The following is a 22,108-nucleotide window of genomic DNA, read 5'->3' as shown; positions in this document are numbered from 1 at the left end:
CCCTTCCCTCCAGGATCTGGACTCAGCCTCCTCCCTGGCTTCCTAAACCGCTGCATGCACTCCTTGGCCCCCACTGTGAAACCTTCGGTGAGCCCCTCTGGACTCCTCTGCCCCCTTGGTCTACCCTTCAGTGACCTCCCCTTTAGGACTGCACCCTCCTAAGCTGATGTTCCCTCACTGGTAAGAAGCCACTACCACTTCTCAGGCTGCATTTGTGCAACATTCTCACTGCCAGCCCCTTGCTGAGTCTTGCTCATCCCCCTGGAAGCTTATCTTCTGGAAAACTCCTCAGTTGGTCTGGGTCCCATGTCACCCTGGCCTCAGGCTAAGGCGGCCTGGTATCCTCAAACACCTCTGAGGTGGAGCCTGGATCTTCACTTTTTGTTCCCTGTGCTGAAGGGGGCCAGTGAAGTAGATCAGGAGTTCAGTCCATATCAGAGCTCTCCTCCCACTGCTGGTCTGGAGCTGGAAAGCTCAGGATACCCCAGCCCAGGGTGTGCCCTGGAGAGCAGAATGGAAGAGGGGTCCCTGGACCATCTTTCTGCCACCCGCTGCTTCAAAGGATTTCGGCTCCACCCTGCTCTGGCACCAACATTGCTGGGAGAAATATCAATAACCTCAGATATGCAGATGACACCACCCTTATGGTAGAAAGTGAAGAGGAACTAAAGAGCCTTTAGATGAGGGTGAAAGAGGAGAGTGAAAAAGCTGGCTTCAAACTCAACATTCAAAAACCTAAGATCATTGCTACTGTTCCCATCATTTCATAGCAAATAGATGGGAGAAAAATGCAAATAGTGACAGACTTTATTTCCTTGGGCTCCAAAATCACTGCGGACAGTGACTGCAGCCATGAAATTAAGGGACACTTGCTCCTTGGAAGAAAAGTTATGACAAACCTAGACAGCATGTTTAAAAGCAGAGACATGACTTTGCTGACAAAGGGCCATCTAGTCAAAGCTATAATTTTTCCAGTAGTCATGTATGGATATGAGAGTTGGACCATAAAGAAGGCTGATCACCAAAGAATGGATGCTTTTGAACTGCGATGTTGGAGAATACTTTCCAGATCCCTTGGACAGCAAGGAGATCAAACCAGTCAATCCTGAAGGAAATCAACCCTGAATATTCATTGGAAGGACTGATGCTGAAGCTGAAGCTCCAATACTTTGGCCACCTGATGAGAAGAGCCAACTCATTGGAAAGGACCCTGATGCTGGGAAAGATTGAAGGCAGGAGGAAAAGGGGGCGACAGAGGATGAGATGGTTGGAGGGCATCACCGACTCAATTGACATGAGTTTGGGCAAATTCCAGGAGATGGTAAAGGATAGGGAAGCCTAGTGTACTGCAGTTCATGGGGTCACAAAGAATCGGACACAACTGGACAACTAAACAGCAACAACAACAACTTCTCTGGCATGTGTGTTCTTGGAGCCATAGGGCCCCGACTGTCCCTGGCAGCTGGAGCCTGACAAGAGCTCATCCGTCTGCCCTTACATCACGCACTCTGAGTCCTCCTTACCCAGGGCCAGGCCTGGCCTGAGCTGAGAGGCCTAAACTAAAGCCCTAGTCAGTAGGAATTGTAACAGCAGTTTCTTGATCCAAGAAGGTGCTGGAGGTGAGTAGTTATGGCTACAGGCCCAGTTGGCAGGCTGCCTGAGAGGGTGGTGAACCAGCCACAGAAGAAACATGACCTAGACCTGTGGTTGAGGTATTGGGACAATGGGCCTGTTCCTGGGCAAAGAAAGGGAGGGCACAGCATGAAGTGTCAACAGAAACAGTGTTGTTGTAGCAGCCAGGAAGAGTAATGGGCAGGAGGCAGATGTCTAGCTGCTGGTTTCTTCTGAGCCACAAACAGGCTGAACAGCCCAGGTAGTGGGTGCTACCTCTCTGGTCTCATCACCGATAAAATAGGGCTTCTACAGCCTGTGTGGCTTCTCTAGTTTGATGGAGCTGGGAGGTGGGGTTGATTCAGACTTGCTGGAGAGGAGCTGCCGGCAGAAGCGAGGGAAGAGCCATCCCCCACCTCTAACCAGGCTTTTTGAAGCCCTGCTGCCCCCTAGTGGTGACACAGACTAATAGCGGCGTGGTCCCCAATCCCCTACACCGGGGACCATTATGCTGGTCACGCCCTACCTTCACCAGACAGGGAAAGGAAATGCACAGTTAGCGACGTTACCGGCCACCTCCTCCCTCAGCACTGCGAGTATTCTGGGTAGAGGGAACAGCAGCCCCAGTTGAAGCACAGGTACCCAGAGCCATGTGCGGGACAGCATGGGTTACTCACTCATGTATTCATTCTGCAAGCCCCCTCAGGAAGGCACTGTAGTTTTCAGGGACACTGTGCCAGGCCCTGGGGATTTAGAGGCCCTCGATACACCATTCCGGAGAAGGCAATGGCAACCCACTCCAGGACTCTTGCCTGGAAAATCCCATGGACGGAGGAGCCTGGTAGGCTGCAGTCCATGAGGTCACTAAGACTCAGAAACTACTGAACGACTTCACTTTCACTTTTCACTTTCATGCATTGGAGAAGGAAATGGCAACCCACTCCAGTGTTCTTGCCTGGAGAATCCCAGGGACGGGGGAGCCTGGTGGGCTGCCGTCTGTGGGGTCACACAGAGTCCGACACGACTGAAGTCACTTAGCAGCAGCAGCAGCAGCAACAGCAATACACCATTCCTGCCCTTAGAGAGCCTCTCTCCAGTAGGGAGCAGACAGGCACACCACAGACTCTGGAGAAGATAGGACAATGTGGGGTCTGCTCTGAGGCTGACATTGTGTGAGTAGCACTTGGGAAGCACATGGCCTGCAGCCGTGGGGCTGTCTGACTATTCGTCCATCCTGGTCACATGGGCCTTCAGGCTGCTAGATACAGAGGTCTTTGCCACGAGGTTAGGGGCGTCTTTTCCTGTAGGCCCTTCTAGAGATCTGGGTCGCCCACCCTGCAGAATGGCTGGATTTCTACCCAGCCTGCTGCTCCCCACTGCTGTCTGGCCCCCACCCTGGCTGGGAACGGGCGCAATGGGGAGAGCAGACCTCGTCTCCTCTATCTCCACTCCTCCTCCCCAGACCTGGGTTCCAAAGATCATGGAGAACATTGGGTCTCAGCTGCATCCTTCACTCCCAGGCTCTAAGGGCCTTCCAGCTCCAACCACAGGGCATGGGGCAAGTGACAGGAGGCCCGACTGCCACCCCACCAGGGCCCTGCTCCGGCTGTCAGAGACTAGACTGGAACTCAGTAGGCAGCACGTGGAGAGGGTAGGAGAAGAAGTGTGTGTGTGTGTGTGTGTGTGTGCGCGCGTGTATGTAGCCTGGGTGCGTCACTGTAGCTGGGAATGTAGAGGAGTCTGACTCAGTGGGAACATCCGGCATGAAAGGAAGAGAGAGCTCAGTGGCATTTCCAAGCAGGATGGAACTCTAGGGTGGCGGAGATCGGCTGCTGGGTCAGCGGTGCTGCTCCAAGGCCTGGCCTGGAAAGAGGCTCAGTGTGGTGCGCAGGGGTGGGCAGATAGGAAGGGGTGGTTCAAGGGGAGCACGGGTTGGCTCTCTGGCTGCCTGGGCTGGTCTGGGTAGGAAGGAGAGGGCAGCAGGGCTTTCTGCTTTGGAAACAGGAGGGGACAAGGTGTCCACGGGATTAGGGAAATAGGCCCCGGTCAGTCAAGGCTGAGGGGGAATGCAGGAACCTCTGACCTGTCCTTCAGGGCCTGGAGATCGGGGACCTGTTACTACAGAACCAGACCCCAGGTGCTCCTGATACAGAGACCACCTCTCCCCCTGGCACCCCCAAACTCCTGGTCTCGGAGGCACTAGGGGTGCCAGGCAAGCTGCTGTCCAGGGCAGAGACAGCAGCCTCGGGTGTACCAGCAAGATCTGGGGGGAGAATTTCCCAGAAAAGGCTGCTTCCAGTCTCAGGGTCAGAGAGGCTGAGAGGGCCAGCCCTGGGGAGCAAGGCCAGGAAGGGCTCCCAGGTAGGAGCCAAGGGGGAAGGCTGTTGGCCAGGCCTGAGCTGTGGCGGCATGGGCCCTGAGGGAGGCGCCCCACACCAAGGGGTGACCTGGACAGTTGAGTGTCCCAGGAGCAAGTGTACTTGAAAGTACAGGGAAGACAACGCTGAACCCAAAGGAATGAATGACTAACGGTGTTATTTTAGGTATGCAGTAGTACTTGATGGCCTAGGGGAGGTGAACTCCTTGATCCCTTCGCATTACTTAAACCAGAACTGATGAGGAGAGTGAGGGGCCAGGGGACGCTCATTTGAGTGGAGGCTTTTGGACCAGGGAGGGCAACAGGCTGGACTATAGGCCTCTCTTTACTAATGGGAGGGACAGAGACCTACTCCGCTGCCCATCTGTCTGCAGGCAGGCCCAAGTTGGGGTCCTAGTGAAGCATAGGGCCCCCTGTGTGGGCTCGCCCCGCCAGGCAGAAGTCCCTGCCAGTCTGTCTGGGGACATGGGGCAGGGCAGGGAGAGGTGCTGGGCAGGGCCAGCTGGCTGCCGGTGCCCTGGTCCTCGCCCTCTGAGAGTGGATGGTGGGGGCGGTGGCCGCGGCGTTCCTGGCTGGGAGCCCAGAGGAGTCTTTTGTAATCACAACATGATCTCGTGTGCTGAGCAGCGAAGCCGGCAGGGAGAGGCCGGCGGAGGGAGGCCCGGCTCCGGTGGCTCCGGCTTCCCTCCCGCTCTAGCTCCCCCCAGGACTGCTCTGGAATTCTCTCCGTGCCCGCTGTTGCCATGCACTCAGCTGTGAGTGGCACCTTGCCTTTGGCGGGGGGCTTCTTGGGGCTGGGACGCCAGGCGGCCACATTCTGAGGGCAGCCGGGGACAGCTGGGCCCAGGAGGAAGAGGGCTGTGCCTAGGCGGGAGGGGAGGGCGCTGGGCAGGGGTGTGGGCCACGACGGAGTCCCTGCAGCCAGATAAGGAGGGTCCCAGGGATCACAGTGTGCCCAGGGGTCTCCTCGGCGGGGCCCACCCACGGAGCTGACTCTTGCCAGCAGCTCTTGCTCTCGGCCTGGAAAGGCTGGGCCTGTGGGAGCGGCTCTTTCCCACAGGCTGGGCGCAGGCCTGAGAAGTGGGGTCCATGGCCTGGGAGCCCAGCACAGAGCAGGGGCCTCTCTTTTCACTGTGGTTCTCGGCCTGGGAGCCCAACAGCTCCCCCCTCGACCTCCTGAATCCCCTGGCAACTTCCCAGTCACGGCAGGTTCCGCTGCCAGAGCCATTTATAACTCCCATTCCGGGCTCTGCTCCGCAGCTGAGCTCCCTGGAGAGCCGGGGGGAGGGGCAGCCACTGCTGGGAGCTGTGGGCCTGGGCATGAAGCTCTGACCTGAGCCCCCAGAGAGGACGCAGGGAGATGGCAAGACGGGCCTAGCAGGGTGGGGGCTTACGGCCTTCCATGGGCCGACTCCCCACGCGACCCTAGCTCTGGGTCTGGGGCTGTTCCTTGGGTGGTAAGAATAGGGTAGAATGGGCGGATGTAGAAGTTGAGGAACTGGTAAGGGATGGGCCCAGCAGTCAGGAGCTTGGGCCCCTGCCCTCCACAGGGGCCTCATGGGGCTGAGTCCCCGATGAGCAGGCAGGAGGAGAAGGACGCAGAGCTGGACCGGAGGATAGTTGCCCTTCGCAAGAAGAACCAGGCCCTGCTGCGCAGGTACCAGGTGAGTGGGCTGTGCCAGGTGGGAGGACCGACTGGGCTGGCACTCCGGGGCTGGCCTGCAGACTCCGGCACGGTGGTCTCTCCCGTGCCGGCTTGGGTCTGGGACCAGGGTGAGGGTGGGTGTGTTCCATCTCAGAGGCTCTGCAGGGGTCTTGGGGACTCTGTGACGTGGTGCGCCTGCCCCCTGGTGTCCCACTGGTGTCTCTCTGTGTAGGCCTGTCAGCGTCTGTGTATCTGTGCCTCTGGGGGGCCGTGGCCTGTGCTGACCCCCGGGCCCTCCCACAGGAGATCCAGGAAGACCGACGGCAGGCAGAGCAGGGGGGCATGGCTGTGACCACGCCGGAGCTCCTTCGTCCTGATGGCCTCACTGTCACCGTCAGCCAGGTTCCTGGAGGAGGACCCACCTGGGAGACAGGGTGGGGTGGCAGGGAGGTGGCGGCCCAGCTTGTGCCAGGGGAGCACAGCTGCCCCTGCTCCTCTGCTTCTCCCACTTCTCTTCAGGGGCACACCTACCAACCTCATGCAGCCCAGGCCACTGCTGGCCCCCACCCCAAAGAGCCACAGTTGGAAGGTGACCATGCCCTTCTCCAGCCCCAGAGCTCTGCACCTGTGCCCCCACGCATAGGCTGCCCCTAAACCCCAAGTCCCAGGGCACAGAGACGTTGGGGCTGAATGCCAGGAACAGCGTCTGAGAACAGAGCCTCGTTGTCTGAGTGCTTTGGATTTCCCAGCTCAGAGATGGGCCACTGTGGCGTCTTGGGCCCCTGGGTGGCCCCAGGCCTGGATAACCTAATGCCACTGGTATGTGAACGCCTCACAGAGGCAGCTCCTCAGTGGGCATTCCAGGGAGGGCCAGGGCTTGAACCCAGCCTGGGGAAGCACCCAAAGGACCCAACCCCCAACTTCTGCCCAGTGCTGCCCATGTGGTCTCACGGCATGGCACCTCATTCTGCAGGGGAAGCGGGTGGTCAGCCGGAACTGGGCAAGGAGTGCCCGTGGACCTGGAACAGCCAGTGAGATGCTTGAGGATGAGCAGGCAGAGGCCCACACTGGCACCTTCTGCTTAGGGGAGCGGGTGGATCTGGCCGTGACCATGGAAAACAAAGCTGAGGTGAGCAGGGTGGGTAGGGGAAGCCTATGAGCCAGGAAGCCTCCTCTTCTTCCCTGCCTGTGCCACACTGCCCATCCTCATCTCCCCCAGGCCAAGCGGATCGTAAGTGAGAAGCCCACCAGAGCACGGAACCAGGGAGCAGAAGGGTCACCTGGAGGGGGCTTGGGCCGGAGCCCCTCCATGCCGACGGCCATCAGCTCAGATTCTGTACGGAAGGTACCTTCCCAAGAAGGGATGGGGACATGAATGTGGTGGTCCCCATTTGGGGGAGGCATGGAAGCTGAGTCACATATGTCCCCATCTGGGGGGATGTGGCCCAGGCAGCACCGGCAAGAATTCCCACTCCTTCTTCCCTTCTCTGACCAGTCTTCACATTGGGTGGGTCATGCAGAGACAGTGCAAGTGAGAGATGTGTCCCAGCCCCTAACCCCTCCTGGACCTCTGGTGGCAAGCTGGTGGGGTCTGGAGGTGGGTCTAGGGTGTGAGAGACTGGCCATGTGCCAGGTGTGACCTCTAGATGGCAGCAGTCCCTAGTCTTGGCTCTTGCTCCCAGCAGCTGGGTGTCTCTCCACCCTCGGCCTGACCACACACCCCAGCAACAACCCCGTGAATAGCACTATTATTATCCCCATTTCACAGATGAGGAAATGACCAACAGAGACGTCATCTTGCCCCAAAGACACAGCTAACCCTGGATGGAAACCATGCCTATGGCAAACAGGATTTAACCGACATGGAATGGATCTAATTTTGGGGTGGGGACGTCAAAACCTTCAGAGAGGAAGGGGTTAGCAGACTCTCTGGATCCCCATCCCAAACCCAGGGCTGTTTCTGCTTCCACCCTATGGTGCTTAGTGTCTTCTCCCTGCAGGGTGTCCGGGAGCCTGGGAGTCCAGCCCTGGTCCCAGGCCCAGCTCCCCGCCGGGCACTGGGGGGCCCCCTGGAGGTGAGCTGGGACTATGTCCAGTGGAAGCAGGAGCGGGAGCAGATCGACCAGGCCCGCCTGGCCCGGCACAGAGACGCACAGGGTGACTGGCGCCGCCCGTGGGACCTGGACAAGGCCAAGCCCACGTGGGTGGCAGGGCCCGGCAGCTGCTGGGTTGACATGCTGTGGGGCTGTGTCAGGCTAACTGTGGGCGCCTCTTGGAGGGCGGCTGGGACCCTTCCCAGGGTGGTGAGGATCTGCCTGGGCCCTCCGGTTGGGCCCTGGGCTAAGGGCTCTGTGCAGGCACTGGGTTTCCCATATTTCTTGGGCCCACCCTCTCCCTGCTGTCCTTAGGCCTGGGGCTAGGGTGGGGGAGGGGGTGTTGGCCCACCAGCAGCTCTGCAGCCTCTGTCCTTCCCGCCACCAGCCAGCCTGACTCCCTCTCTCTGCAATGCAGGCGACAGGGCTCCAGCAAGCCTCGGGAAGAGGGCCCAGCCAGGGTGGGCAGCACGAGGGGTGAGCCAAAACCCCACAACCCCACGCCTCCTGGAGTTTTTCACCCCTTGCTCCCTCTTTCTCTCTGTCCTCTGTCTCTTGGCTTACCACCTATTTTCAGAGCTGGAAAGAAGCATGAAAGAACATCTTCCTTCCTCTGCTCCCTATCAGAGGAGGCACCATGACCTTTCTTCGCATCCTCTAAACCTACAAGCCTTGTCCTGGGTTCTGCCCCCAGAAGGTCTGGAGAGAAGGCTCACTAGGAAGTCAGTACTGGGGTCGTTTTGAGGTGTTGGACCCTCCTGGGTGGCAGCTGCTCCTTGTCTAATATAGGGATAATTCCACTGCATCGCTGGCCCCTCATTTTACACATGAGGAAGCCAAGGCTGGAGAGGCTGCTCTGCTGGTCACCTAGCCAGAGTGGCAAAGCTAGCACAGGGGCCCAGCTCCCCTGATACTGCCCTAACCGCACCCCCCAAACCCAGCACCCAGGCCAGACATCTTTCTGGGAACCAGAACACTCACAACTGGACCAAGAGAAGGACTGACAACTTCCTGGTCCTGAAAGAGCTGATGTTGCTGCTTTGGCTCTTTTGTGATCCTACCCTTTCCCAATTTCCTCTTCCCCTTTAGGTCCCAGGAGTCAGCGAAAGCTACAGCCCCCACCACTGCCCCCTGAAGGCAAAGGTGAGTTGAGAGAGGAGGAGGATCAGGTCCCAGGAGCTGGTGAAGGAACCGGGCTGCCATGACCCTCTTCTCTCTTGATGTGTACCATCTCTTGCAGGCAGTGCTACTTGGGGTGGGCAACAGGGCAGACCCGTGGTGGCGCTGGCCACACGCAGCAAGGCTCGAGGGACAGAGAGGCTGACTGGCAGGGCCCGCAGGTAACGTGAGACAGGGAGCAAAATCGGGGGAGGTTCTGGGCTCCTGGACTTTCTGGCCCTGCCTTACCTCTGGGAGGTCAGGCCGCCTGGCCCAGGTGCTTGCTCCAGCCCCCAGGGCCTCTGCCTCTTGGCTGACTGCTGCCTGGTGGCGGGTTAATGAGATGCTGGGAGAGGCCATCGGCAAAGGCAGCTGCAGCAAGAGCCTGGTGCCCTGGGAGGCCGGCGGTAATTACAGCAGTTCCTTTCCCCGGGGGAAGTCAGGCGCGCCTTTCCCAGGCAGCACAGGCTGGGACACGCCCATCGTCCCCACAGAACTCAAGGTGCTGCAGGCTTGGCCATAAACAGCAGCTGGGGACCCGCTATAGTGGGCAGTGTTCAGAGGAAATGGCTGGGTTTGGGGCGGAAGGTCAGGCTGGAAGGGAAACATCCTGGGGCCTCGTTGTGGCTCTGACTCTCCTCTGAGACCCCTGGGCTTTCGGTTCCCCCTGGGGGATGTGGGCTGCCGGCTATGGAGCAGGTGACATGAGGTGGGGTGGGTTGGGAGTGGGACCTGCCAAGTGCTGTGTTTCTGCAGGTGGGAAATGAAGGAAGACAGGCAGGAGCCAGAGAGCCAGGAGGTGGGTACTCGGACCTAGGATGGGGTGGGCTAGGGACATGAGCCCTAAATTCACCAACCAGTAGAGCCAACCTCTTGTTTTCAGGGAAGCCAAAGCACCAGAAAGACTCCGAATGAGAAGGAACATGAGCAGATTCAGAGCAGGATGGAGCCTGGAGGACCCACCAGTGCCCCGGGTGGCGGAACCACCCCCACCCCAGCATCGGAATCACCAGAGGGGCTGAAAGAGGAGTTGGGAGATTTGGCAGCCAGTCCAGCCAGTCCAGCCAGTCCGGGCTCTCCACCAAACTCAGACTTGGTTCCCCTCGATCTCTCCCTAGGAGGTGCCAGTAGCTCTGGGCCTCAGGAGAGCACGTGTATGCTCAGTTCAAAGCCTGGGGCCCAGGAGAGCGCTGTGTCCCGGCTGGAGGGCCAGGAGCAGCCCCTAGGGTCGACCGAGCCCCAGGCCGGGCCAGAAGCCCAGACTTGTTCCAGGCCTCCCAAAGGGGCAGAGCCCCTGGAGCCCAGAGAAGACAGGCCTGGCAAGGCTGGGGCCCAGCAGGGCCTGACACCTCGGAGCAGGGCCCCTAGAGGAGGCAGCCAAAGGGCGAGGGGTGCAGGAGGTGTGAGGAGCAGGACAGGGGGTCCTGGCCCTGCAGGAAGATGCTGAGAAAAGCTCATGGGAGCAGGGGACCAGGCTGGGGAGAGGAGGGGAGGCGCTGTCCAGAGTCTGCGCCATGGGTGTGTGGTGGCTGGTGGCTGTGGCGGCCTGGCTGAGCAGTTTGGCAAACTCTCCAGGGGAGTGAGACCGTGAAGGCCAGGAGCCAGCCCCCGCCCTCACAGGTGCCCCCTGTGCACGCATGTGCTCTCACCTGCAGGTACAGCCCCTGGTGCACGCCCGCGCCACGCCTGGTCTGTGAGGCTGGTGAACTCTGTCCCAAGCCTGCTGCTGCCCAGGCCACAGGCTCCCTGCCATGACAAGAGGACGAGGCTTGGAAGCACTCAGCAGCTGGCTCACCTAGCACCCGTCACCCCCAGGGCCTGGCCACCCTCTCCAGCTGCTGGCTCCTGGCTCGTCAGGTACTGCCAGCTTGTCAACTGATGCCAGCCGCAGCAGCTGGCATGGCTAGCCCAGGCCTGGGGCCCTTTCCTACACTTTCCCCTGCCTTGCACCCATGTGACTCTCAGTCCCAGAATCACTGGATGACCATTGGGGGAACCTCACAATCACCTGGCTGCCTACTACCTTTCGGGAAAAGGAGGCTGAGGCCCAGAGGAAGGGAGGCCACAGCCGGCAGGGACGGAGCTGGGGACAGAAGAGCAGAGCTCAGGTCTCCTCTGTGAAAGGAAGGATCTCGAGAAAGTCTCTGAAGCAGGGTGGGGTGAAGAGGGGACAGATGGCTGTCTCTCCCCACAGCAGGGTTGGGGAGCTCATCTTCAGGGATCTCCTCCTCCACCCCCAGGTTAGACCTGAGTGCATCCTGAATGGGGGAGGGGGAGCCTGCCACCTGGGGTCGTTTTCTGCCATCTCCAACTTCCTCTTCCCACCACTTCCCTGCACTGTGTCATGCCAAAGCAAGGTCTCAGGAAGGGACTCAAGAGGCAGAGAAACAGCAACTCTAGCTAAGTACGACATCAGGACTCGTCTTTCCTACTTAGTCCCTGTTCCCCGCCCCCCACCCCAACCACTGAGACCCACGTCTGGTGAATTATCCAGACTCCGCACAAGCTGTGGCTTCCTCTCAATTCAACAAACATTTCCTGAGCACCCACTACCAGCAATGCAGCCAGTGGGCGATGGTAACTTTGCCAGCAAGAGGGAGGGAAGAAGCCTCGTCATCCGGCAGATCCAGGCTGCACAGCAGGAGCTGTTCTTGGCTGTAGGTGCCCGACAGGGGCTGAAGATGGTGGCAGGAGCCCAGAGGGAACCACCCCACCGCTGTGTGCAAAGGTGGGCACGCCTTTCTTTCTCATCGGGTGTCCCCTTTGCCCCCAAACCCCTGCTTGGATCTCCCCACATAGCCCGGCCGTGGCTGTTCCTCTCTGCTGATGGTCCCAGGCTTCACTGGCTTCTCAGGGTTCTCTCTGGAGTGTCCAGATCATCCCCAGCATTTCTCTCCACTGTGAAAAAGAGGTCTGAATTGTGGCTCAACTGTGAGGCCAGGCTTCCTCACTGGCTCTTGCTCCACGAGCCACCCCCTCTATTGAGGAGGAGGGTGGAGGGGATGACTTTTCAGCAGATCAGATTGTTTCGAGTAGTGCTTCTTACACATTAAGGTGCAGATGAATGCAGACTCTAACTCTGGGCTGGGCCTGGGAACCTGCATTTCTCATAGGCTCCAGGTGCTGCCTTTACTGCGGGTTCCTGGACCACACTTTGAGAGGAAGGATTTAGATTAGAATATATGGAGGGCTGAGGACAGAGACAGACTCTAGACTCTTAAGGGCTGGCTGCTGGCTCTACATGGGGTGGTGGCAGGCTGCCCCTGCCAGGTGGGAGCTTCCTGGTCTCAGAGTCGGGTGGGAAGCTGAGGCTTTGGGTTAGAGGCTTGAGAGCTGGTGGTGCCAACTTCCTGTAGTGGGGAGTGAGAAAGTTGATTGGGAATGGGGTGAGGTGAAGGTGGTTGGAAGAGGTGAGGATTAATCAGAGGAATTCCAGAAAGGCTTAGGAACATTCTGTGCATGTAGGGAGAAGACCCCTGTGAGATATGAAAAGGCAAGGGTGAAAAATTCCAAGCTTAAGTTTTCCTCTTGCCATTTGGTCACACATTTGTGACTTCAGAGCATGAAACTGGCCCTGGAACCCATGACTCCCAAGGACGGAGCTGGAGTAGAGCAGGTTCAAGCAGAGCCCTTGAATTCAGATGTCTCCCAAATTGTGAACCAGAATTTGGATTCTAAGAATTACAAACTTCCCCCAACTGCCAATGCTACCAACTATACAGATGTGCCTTCATTAAAGGGTATGTGCTAAGTCATGTTTTACTGTGGGCTGGAGATGTAGTTTGGGCAGAGGTCTGCTTGAGGCCTCATGACAAGACCTAAGTGGGAGAGGAAGCTGGGCTAAAGGGCTAAGGAAAAATGGGCTTCTCTCTTTCCGGGTGTTAGGAGAAAGGGATGTCATGGGAGTGAGTCAGGAGCAGTTGGAGAGAATGGAGTCTGGCATAGGATATCTTCATTATAGGAAGAACTGTAGCACAAGGCAAGTATCATTGAGTTTTCCTTAGAAAAGGGGAGCCCTCCTTCAGGAGCAATGAGCCAGCACTTCTGGTGGCCACAAACCCTGCTCCAGGATGAAACCAGCTAAGGGGCAGGAGGGAAGGGTAAACATCCCTCCACAAAGCTCGGGGCCATGGAAGGCTGCTCTGCTTCTTCCTGGATCCTTTGGTTAAAGGCCTGGCTGGGAGCCTTCTTGGATGTCCTTCTCCTCTCCAACCAACAGACAAAACTGCTTCTCAAAGGTGGGAAGTTCTTCATGGGACATGGCTTCAGGAGCCCAGGCACAGAGCTGGAGGAATTGATGAGAGTGCAGAGGGCAGTAGGGGGCCAGCAGGGACATGACAGCTTTACCCAAGGTCTCAAAACAAGGCAGAAGAGGTGGAAAGCATCTCTATCCTGGCGCCGATCACCTCACAGAGGGGAGCGGAGACCACACTGTGAGGGAAGTATTTGGGGGATGACAGGCAGTATGGTAGAGCGGAACAAACCCGGGCCTTGGAATCCAAGAGACTGAATCTGAATTCTAGGTCTGTCACCTGCTAGCTGGATGACTCTGGTCAATTTTAATGTCTAAAAGCCTCAGTTTTCTTGTTTGCAAAATGGAGCTAGTAATACCTATGTTGAAGGATTGTTAAGAAAATTAAAGGTGAAAATATGCAAAATACCCCTGGCACTCTATTGCCTGGCATGAAGAAGACACTCAGTACATGTTTGTTGAATAAATGAAGTAGTGATTTGGTGTGATCTTGGTCTACTTTGTCTTCTATCTTTTCCATTGCCTCCTCTTCTAGTCTCATCTTCACTGGGGTCAACGCACTCTCAAAAGAAGGGGCGGTCTGTAAAGGGCACTCCCTTCTAGGACAGTAAGCTGCCTTACTTCCCTGGGGTGGTCTGGGTGAGTTAAAAGCATCACGAAGCGACTCTCCTCTTACAGGAAATGTTCTTTGCCCTCATCCACCCACTGGATCACAAGGATGTCCTCAACTTTTCCCCCTAACTTTGACACTGGCTTTTGCAGTTCAGGCATTTCCTTTTTTCTTCTGTTTACATCAGCCGCAATCTCACAAACTCATTCCCCAGAAACAGACTCCTTTGTGGAGTTGGCTTCATGCCTCCCCAAGTTTTACCACCCGAAGGAGTAGCATGTCTGTATTTTCATATAATCAAGGGATGGGTAACTGGGGATCCCTGGAAGTGGAGGATCCCCAGCTATCTAAAAAGGTCCAAGTTTGGAAGGTTTGACCACCAATCAGTTCCAGCCCCAAATCCTAGCCTCAAGGACAGGAATAAAAGGAAAAGATGGCACTGGCCCCAGAAAAGAATAAGGGAAATGCCCCAAATCCCAATATGGCCATATCTTCTTAATTGGGGGATTAAGATAACTCCCGGGCAGGGAGTTCAAGGGAATAGGAGAAACGAAAGGCACCGCTTCACTTCTGCCTCTTGAGTCATTTATCAGTGTCCACAGATCCTACAAGCATCTTGTCCTGAGCGAGGGCTATCAGGGCTTATGCGGAAGAGCAGACACACGGTGACCACAGCCCCACAGGAGGTGGGGGGAGAATGGGAGGCTGGGGAAGGCAGTGAGAGAAGCTGCAGAAAGCACAGTCCGAGGCTGCTTTCTCTCAACGAGTCTGCCGGCCTGCGTCATGGCCTCTCATTAAGCATCCACTTGACGCCAGCAAAGTGAAATAGCACAGACCTGGCACCAGAAGGAACAAATGTGGCACCCACTGCTCCTTTTAAGGACTGGCTCGAGGAGCAGCAGGCCCCAAGGCAGGAGGTCAGGCAAACACATCAGTATCTTTGTGGGACAGGGAGAGAGGACTCTTTCAGGCCTGCCTCCTTCTTAACAAGCTTTCCAGGGCAAGTTCTCCTGCAACCTTCAAAAAGAACCAACAATGAAGGCTTTTTCCCTTTTAAAACTCTAGGGACACAGTGCTTCCTCTTCCCCCAGCAGGGCAGCTGGCTTCAACCAAGAAGGAAGGTCAAAAGTCACCTTTGATAACCATCTGTCCAAACAGTAATACCCTAACCCCAACTTACTGAATCAGAGGGAGAGTGGGCTGGTGCTTCTCACATGTTAGTGTGCATCCGAATCACCTGGAAGCCTAGTTAACGCCCTGCCCAGCTCCATCTCCTGACTTTCTCATTCAGTAGTTGTGGGATGGGAGCTAAGCCATGGCATTTCTTGTAAGTTCCCAGGTGATGCTGATGTTGATGATCTGGGCTCTGGTGTAATGTTTACTCCTTGCTCCTTCACATTTCTTTCTATGCAGCATTTTTGCCCAAAGGGACAGACACTCCCTTAAAAATATATTAATTACCCCATGTGGATATACTGTACTTTTATTCCCAAGATCTCCAAGCCCTGTCATATCTATTAGCTCCATCTGCTCTCATGAATTCCCATTTGGTGAGAAGGAAAGAGAGGGGTCAAGGGTGATAACTAATGCAATGTTGAGTCTGTAGGTTGTGTCTCTTCCAGTTCAGGGGTCCCTCCCCAGAGCCCGCTGCCGGGTCAGCCTGGGTCCTGGTGATATTGTGAGTTGCCTACAGCTCAGAGACTGGCTGTGACTCAACACTGCCCAGACACCCAGACTACTAGCAGGGAGCTTAAGGGGACAGGTGGCCTCCAGGACGAAGTGAGAGGAGGCCTCAATTCATCCTCTGAACACTGAGCTAGCAGAGAGGGATGGCTAAAAGGAAATCCTTGGTGACCAACAACCAATTTTTTGAACAAGTTGGTTTGGGGACTTCTGAGGCTCGCTTGGCACACTATAAGCGATAAATAAAGAGTTCTTGAAATAATGGTAGCAGTTTATGGAAAATGTTCTAAGAAAAATTAGAATCTTATTGCTGGCACTTATTGGTGGTCCAATGCATAAAACTCCATACTTTCAATGCAGGGGGCCCAGGTTTGATCTCTGGTCAGGGAACTAGGTCCCACATGCCACAGTTAAAGATCCCTTATGCTGCAATGAAGACCAAAGATCCGGCAAGCTGCAACTAAAGACCCAGTGAAGCCAAATCAATATTTTTTTAAAAAAGAATCTTGTCATTGATTAACGGATAGGCTATTGCAAAAACAGATAAGTTAAGAAAACAGAGAAGTAACAAGACTAGATTCTTGTTGGAATGACTATACATCCCTTGTGGGCAAACACTGTATGGTAATTTTCTGGCCCCACAGTAGTCTATCAACTGTTTACAGAATGGCACTGGCACGGGAAGCTGGTTTGGTTCTGGTGGTTCACATGCTCAGTGTGCTGCTGGGAGCCATGGCTGTTTCTGCACTCAGGATAGAGGGCCTGGTAGAGTCTGGGTGTGTGGTTGAAAAAAAGAATTTTGTCTTTGTCTTTTAAAATTAGCTACTGGAGGGAAAAAAGAGCATAACACCGGTTTTCTGGTAGTAGAAACCCACAGGCTATGTCCTATGGGACATAATGTGACCAAAAAACTGTCTGTAGAGCAGATATTTTTATAACTCACGATTAGGCCACGGAGCCAGAACAAAGGGGACAATGGAGGGGTTACATAGTTCATGCTGCTCTGTTAACAGCACCACATGGAACCCAACTGTGGACTTCCTGCACCTGGCGAGAAGAGGCAGCCAAGCCCAAGCCCCTCAACTTGGCAGTGAAGAAACTCTGACCAGAGTGGCCAGTGAGGCTGTCATCTAGCAATTCACCCCTGAACCCAGGTTATCGACTGTGGATGTAGGTACACAAGTGGATCACGATGGTGACACCACAATGACACTAGGGCTGGCTCTAGCCAACACACATCAAGCAGATGATCGACAACCCTGAGTGCCTGTTCCTGTGTGCAGGCCCTGTGCTGGTCTTTGAAACGAACAAGGCCACTGTGGTCCCTCCCTCCGCCGAGGGAGATCAACAAAGAGTACCGTGGTGGCCCTTCTGTAAGTGCACTGCAATTCCAGAAATCCCTCCATTCTCTGCACACAGGAAGGGGGGGACAGTTACTACCTCTTTTAAATAGCTGTGGTAGCCCTAAAGCTTGGGACCTGACCTTTCAGTTCCCCTTAAAGAAACATGTAGAAACAAGCTGATGCTCTCCACTCAGCATTTCAAAACAGGATATAAATACTCAATGCAAGAACACACTATCTTAGGACTCCCTAGTGAAAAGCAAAAAACAAGGTAGACAGAAAAAATTCCAAAGCTGTGGTCTCATATGTGTGGAAATCTAGAGCTGTTAGGAAGAAAAATGTTTCTTATACTGGAAACTTCAGAGAAACCCTTCCTCAGCACAATGGGGGACAGAAATGATACCCACACAAGCCCAGTCTAAACGGCTCGGCAAACCCCTCATTCTCCAAAATACACTTTCATAAGAGGTGGTTATTTCATCAAATTCAGGCTGTCAGGAAATAAATCATACAGTCACTTGTAATATAAGCAAATACCTAGAAATGGTCCAGGTAGTCCTGGTGCAAAGCAGTTAAAAGGAAAGTAATCTTGCCCAGACTTCTTCCTGGCTCAAAACCTGATGGGCAATTTTGCAGCTAATTTCTAACCCTTGAAAATAAACCGATTCTGACCGCTGCTCTCACCACCAGGCCCTGCTCTGGTGGAGCAGTGCCCTTCACTTTGGTCAGCAGGTTCCCGCTGCACACACTGCTATACGCGCCCAATGTGTGAAGCCGTGTTCAATGGCAGAAGCCACATGTTCCTGGCTCCAGAAAGGAGGGGCTGGCTAAACCTTGGAAACTCTTTCACTCCCCTTCTGCTCTGCCTTACCAAGCCCTCTCACAGAAAGCCATTGTGTAGGTTCAAGAAAGAAAGAAAAGAAGGGCGGACTTTTCCTGGCTCCCCTGTGGACTACAAGGTGATATAAAAGCACAGCAGCCACCCCCAACAGCTCTGGAGAAGTGCAGGCCTCAGGGGGCTCCACCGACACTGGCTTCTCACTCTGGTTTGCGCAGGGCAGCATTGTCTAATAATGAGCTGAGCTCAATTGCTTGCTGTGTATTTTGCAGCACAACTAATTCCTCATATTTGTGCTTTTCACCCACAAGTCTTTTATTGTTTGCTCTAGGGAAGAAAAAGCCTCACCTTTGAAGCAACCCACACCTTCTCTCTGCCCTGTGGCTCTCTCGCCTCCTCCTCCGTTGTAGACAACGCTCTGACCAACCACTGCAGATGCATCCATTTGTCTCCCCCAATATTAGCGCTTCTTGAGCTTTCTAGGGGCCAATGGTCTAAAGGTGAGAACAGCGATTCTATCAGGCAGCTGATCTTCTAGGTCTCAGCCAGCTCAGTGTTTATAATAATTCTTAAATGCACGCTTACTGGTCCCTTAGCTTCCTCAGTTAGGCATCTGCTCAGAGTCCTTTAAAAGAACTTTTTCCAACCAGTGTGAGGTTAGCCAAAGGTAGCTGAACTAGATATCACTGTTCTTCCCACCCCGAGATTGCTTCCGGACTAAGAGGATTCCTGCCACCCTTCACTGATCAATTTGGTCAAACCATCAGGCACAGAGAACATTAGAGCAATTTCTTTTCCCTCCTACACTTATTTATCATCACCCATCCACCACACCTTAGACCACTGCCTCTTTCAACCTCTAACTCCTTCCCCAAGAAGTATGAAAAGAGAAACGATCAACTTACACGGGCTGACGTAGAGTTCTTAGAATGTATTTTTGTTCACCTGAAAAATAAAACTTTTAAAAAATATACAGGACTTTTTGAGTACAGGTATATCTTAAATGGCTGAATTATAAATAATGTCTCTGGTCACGCTCACAGCTGGGGCTGGAGCTGATGTCCCAATTCCAGTGAAGGTGTTAAGAGTCTGGAGGCCAACAGCTGAACCCACAAGTGGTCTCTCTAGACGCCGATCCATCCCAAAGTGGATTCAACAGTCCAGAATGCAGGGGTCAGAATGGGGACAGGGGACTGGACTCCCAGATGTTCTCCTGCCAGTTCAAAGGATTCTTGGAATAAGAGATCGATTTACAAATTATTAAAATATAGGACTAAAAATTCACACAATAAATATAAATTACAGGTTATTATTGAAGTTATAAAGTGGCATTCTATGTTTCTTCCTCCAGGCCCTCACCAAAAATTTAAAAAGGTCTCAAAGGCTTCCTGATGACCAAAGTCAAGTGCTCGGAAATCTCCTTCAGCCAAGACACCTTGGGGGTGCTACCAGCCTGCCCCTAGGCAATGACAGCTCAGCTGCTTTTATCTTGCCCACAGCAGGACATGGCTGAAATCGAGGCTGTGGTCCTGTAAACCTGGATCAGAGCTAACTGGAGTATAGGCCAGAAAACTGGAGAGACAAATTGTTTCAGGACTCAGGTGGATAAGTTGTTGTCGTTGTTTTAAAGTGCCTCATTTCCCAAAAAGGAAACATGAAGGGGTTTGATATCTTGTCACTACCCACACTCAATTGCCTAAAAGCAAGTGGCTGAAGGAAATGGAATCCAAATTGAGGATGTAGAATTCTTGTGGCCCCAGAGCTAGCTTTACAAATCTGTCATTTCACCTACTGCTTCTCATCTCAATGAAAGTATAGGCTGTGTGTAAGTAGGGCTTATCAGGAGAGGTAAAGACTAGCCAGTTTAACTTTCCATGGGTGGTCTATTATCTGGCTATCAAAACACAATCCTGAGCTTGAAGCCCATCTTGCAGCCCTTCGAGTTCCATAGTACAACTCAAAACCAGAGGATGTGCTCAAAGCTCTGGATTTACAACAGATTTCATTCTAATCACAGGGCTACACTGTCACCACAGGCTCAGGGCAAGAGGGAAGGTGAAGGTGATTACAGAACAAGACCTAACCTTGAAGAACAGGGAAAAAAAAAAAAGATAAAACATTTGTGATCCATTCTACTTACAAAAGCTTGCTCTTCCTAACCTCTGTGAGAAGGCCAAGGGTTGAAGCACAGAGACATTGCTCTTTCCCTTCCTTTCTTCCCTGGCGGGTATCCAGATACTTAGGGCTGGAATAGAAAGCCTCTTAGGTGGGGGCACTAGGGTGGGAAGAGGAGGGGATGGGTACATTCCTCACCCTCCCCAAACTGCTTCTACTTCTTCAAAGGTTTTCCATTGTCCTTTCAACAGGTTTGAGAACGATTATACTCTTTTGTATCATAAACCTCTTTCTGAAATAGGAGGGGGAAAAGGTAAAAAAGTGGGTAATGAAAAAGTGTTTATGCCCTTCTGGCTAGCTGCACTTTGGGGGCCAGCAAATAGCCCTTGCTTAACCCCATCAGTCAGTAGCTACCCAGGGTGTGGGAGGATACATGTAGTTCTATGTAATTATAGCTTCTAGTGCATATGTCAACAACTATATACAGGGATCTATAAATTAAATGCATCTGTGGCCACTGCAACTAGGTTGACGTACCTGAGCTCCACTACTTTCCGTGCCTGCCTCCTTGCAAGAGCTTCGGCTTATTAAAGAAGAGCCCCTACAGCTCCCTCCTTTCTTTAAGTCTTGGGGGAAAGCCCAAGTCACCCCTCCACGTAGGATACATAAGAGCTAGCGGCGCAGAAGGGTTCAGTGCTGGGATCTCCCCACCCCTCCCCCACCCCCCTTATGGCTCAGGGCCCTGGCGCAGCACCGTCCGTAGGAAGACCAAACCCGGAGCCCCCGGGGAATAGTGGTCCCTTGGCTGAAGATGAGCTGCAGGGCCCTCACCCCTGGGGCGAGCCGGCGATCATCGGAGGAAGAGAGGCGTTCACTCCCGTGGGGGTCACTTCCGCGGGCTCCCCGCCCGGTCCTGCTGCAAAGTCCTGCCTCCGGGCTTGGGGAGGATGGTTTCCGGCTGCCCCTGCCACCGAGGGGTTCAACGACTCCCCGGCGCTGCCGCCGCTTCCTCCTCGTCCTCCTCGGCCCCCCGCGGCTGCTCCAGCGGCCCGGCCTGGGGGCTGTCGGCAGAGGGCTCCGGAGACACGGGCCGCGCCGCCTGCAGCGGGGGCGCGTCGCGCGGCGCCTCGCGGCGGGACAATCCCGTGCTGTTGGGCCCCGCCGCCGCCCCCGAAGTCCCGGACGGGCCGGTGGCGTTGGAGCCGCCGGGGGGCGGGCCGGCGGCTCCCCCCGAGGTCCCGGCGCCCACCGGCTGCCAGATGAGGCTGTAGTAGACGGCGAGCACGATGGCGGCCAGCGACACGGAGAGCACGTAGGCGAACACGGTGGCGAGCCGGACCCACTTCTTGTTGGTCTTGGCCGCCATCTTCGCCTTCTTGTCCCCGGTGTAGGTGGCCGGCTTGCCCCGCTCGGCCGGGGTCGCGTCGCGCTCCTTCATGGGGGGGCCCCGGCCTTTGCCCCGGTGCTCCACGGCCCCGGTTGGAGGGGGCCTGGCGGCCTGCAAGGACTGGGCAAGGGGCGGCCCGGCGCCCTCGGTTCCCGGCCGCTCGGCTCTCCGCAGCCGCTCCTCACGCCGCCAGCCCGCAGCCCGCCACTGCGTCGCTGCAGCCGCCGCCGGGGCCTGGACCAGTCACCGCCGCCAGCGCCGCCGCCGCCGCCGGCCCGTCAGTTGCTTCCTCGCTGCTGCCACAGCCACAGCCGCCACAGTCGCCCGACTCCAAGTCCCCATCCGCCGCCGCCGCCGCCTGCCCGGCCGCCGGCCGCCCGGTCTCCAGTGGCCGCGCGGACAGCGCTCTCCACTCCAGCCGGGCTCCCCCGCCTCGCGCGCCGGCAACAAGGGGCGGGGGAAAGCGCTGCTGGGGGCTGCCTCTTAAAAGGGCAACGGCGGGGGTCCGGAAGTGCCGCGCGGGGAGGAGGCTGGCTGCTGGCGGGCGCCGGGAGCCCCCCCCGCCGGGACGCCCTGTTAAGAGAGGGTTAACAGAGGCTGTCTCTTAAAAGGGCAACGGCGCCGCAGCCCCGCACGGGCTGACGCGGCGAGGGTGGGAGCCTCCGGCGCTTCTTTAAAAGGGGAACAGCGTCTTTTAGGGCGGAGTGGTGAACTGGGAGCCCGGCGGGGAGGGGCGGTCGGAGCGCGGAGCTGTCAACTCTGGCGCCTCCCCTCTGTGTTCAGACTGCCCGAAGTGACAGGTTATTTAGCAGCAGCGGCTTCCGCTCCCAGGCCTCAGTTTACCTCCAGAGGCGGGGGGTGATTTCACGTTGGTGCTCTCGACTCGCGCCCCGTCCCACGTACCCTCCGGGCGGGTCTTTCAGACCCCTTTACTCCTAGGCAGCCTGGCCCACGTCTGGCGTAGGCAGCCCAGGAACCTGGAGAATGCACTGAGGT

At 55.6% G+C, this 22,108-nt stretch overlaps 2 protein-coding genes across 12 annotated transcripts; one reads left to right on the top strand and one right to left on the bottom strand.

The window, feature by feature from the left end:
* Nucleotides 1-4,586: 4,586 nt before the first annotated feature.
* On the top strand, nt 4,587-13,624 carry CCDC9B (coiled-coil domain containing 9B). 11 transcript variants are annotated; one of them, XM_019968510.2, is made up of 11 exons: nt 4,587-4,743; nt 5,539-5,652; nt 5,937-6,035; nt 6,607-6,762; nt 6,853-6,978; nt 7,634-7,790; nt 8,145-8,423; nt 8,816-8,869; nt 8,967-9,066; nt 9,641-9,683; nt 9,768-13,624. In XM_019968510.2, exons 1-11 carry the CDS (start codon nt 4,732-4,734, stop codon nt 10,329-10,331), a joined length of 1,704 nt encoding a protein of 567 aa, XP_019824069.2. In that variant the 5' UTR covers nt 4,587-4,731; the 3' UTR covers nt 10,332-13,624. The 11 variants fall into 11 exon arrangements, 10 of the variants coding, with proteins under 10 accessions (XP_019824069.2, XP_070653370.1, XP_070653372.1 ...); XR_011568801.1 differs by lacking the exon at nt 4,587-4,743 and having other exon boundaries at nt 4,910-5,652; nt 9,768-10,741; nt 11,379-13,624; XM_070797269.1 differs by lacking the exon at nt 4,587-4,743 and having other exon boundaries at nt 4,900-5,652; nt 9,748-10,057.
* Nucleotides 13,625-18,526: 4,902 nt separating this feature from the next.
* Nucleotides 18,527-21,534, bottom strand: INAFM2 (InaF motif containing 2). The gene is made up of 2 exons (XM_070797272.1): nt 20,557-21,534; nt 18,527-18,841 (listed from the first exon to the last, which is right to left on the bottom strand). Exon 1 carries the CDS (start codon nt 21,161-21,163, stop codon nt 20,705-20,707), a length of 459 nt encoding a protein of 152 aa, XP_070653373.1. The 5' UTR covers nt 21,164-21,534; the 3' UTR covers nt 18,527-18,841; nt 20,557-20,704.
* Between the last annotated feature and the right edge of the window lie 574 nt (nt 21,535-22,108).

Source organism: Bos indicus, chromosome 10 (assembly GCF_029378745.1).
Source record: "Bos indicus isolate NIAB-ARS_2022 breed Sahiwal x Tharparkar chromosome 10, NIAB-ARS_B.indTharparkar_mat_pri_1.0, whole genome shotgun sequence".
Taxonomy (NCBI): Eukaryota; Metazoa; Chordata; class Mammalia; order Artiodactyla; family Bovidae; genus Bos; species Bos indicus.
The sequence above is the reverse complement of the archived record's forward strand: the minus strand, read 5'-3'. Positions and strand labels throughout refer to the sequence as shown.

What these genes read in the sequence shown, in the direction of transcription:
- CCDC9B (XM_019968509.2), top strand. Translation starts at nt 5,497, where the DNA reads ATGGGCCCAGCAGTCAGGAGCTTGGGCCCCTGCCCTCCACAGGGGCCT. An exon ending in GCTCAGATTCTGTACGGAAG is followed by an intron (nt 6,979 to 7,633) that starts GTACCTTCCCAA and finishes TTCTCCCTGCAG; the next exon opens with GGTGTCCGGGAGCCTGGGAG. An exon ending in CCGGCACAGAGACGCACAGG is followed by an intron (nt 7,791 to 8,144) that starts GTGACTGGCGCC and finishes TCTGCAATGCAG; the next exon opens with GCGACAGGGCTCCAGCAAGC.
- INAFM2 (XM_070797272.1), bottom strand. Translation starts at nt 21,163, where the DNA reads ATGAAGGAGCGCGACGCGACCCCGGCCGAGCGGGGCAAGCCGGCCACC.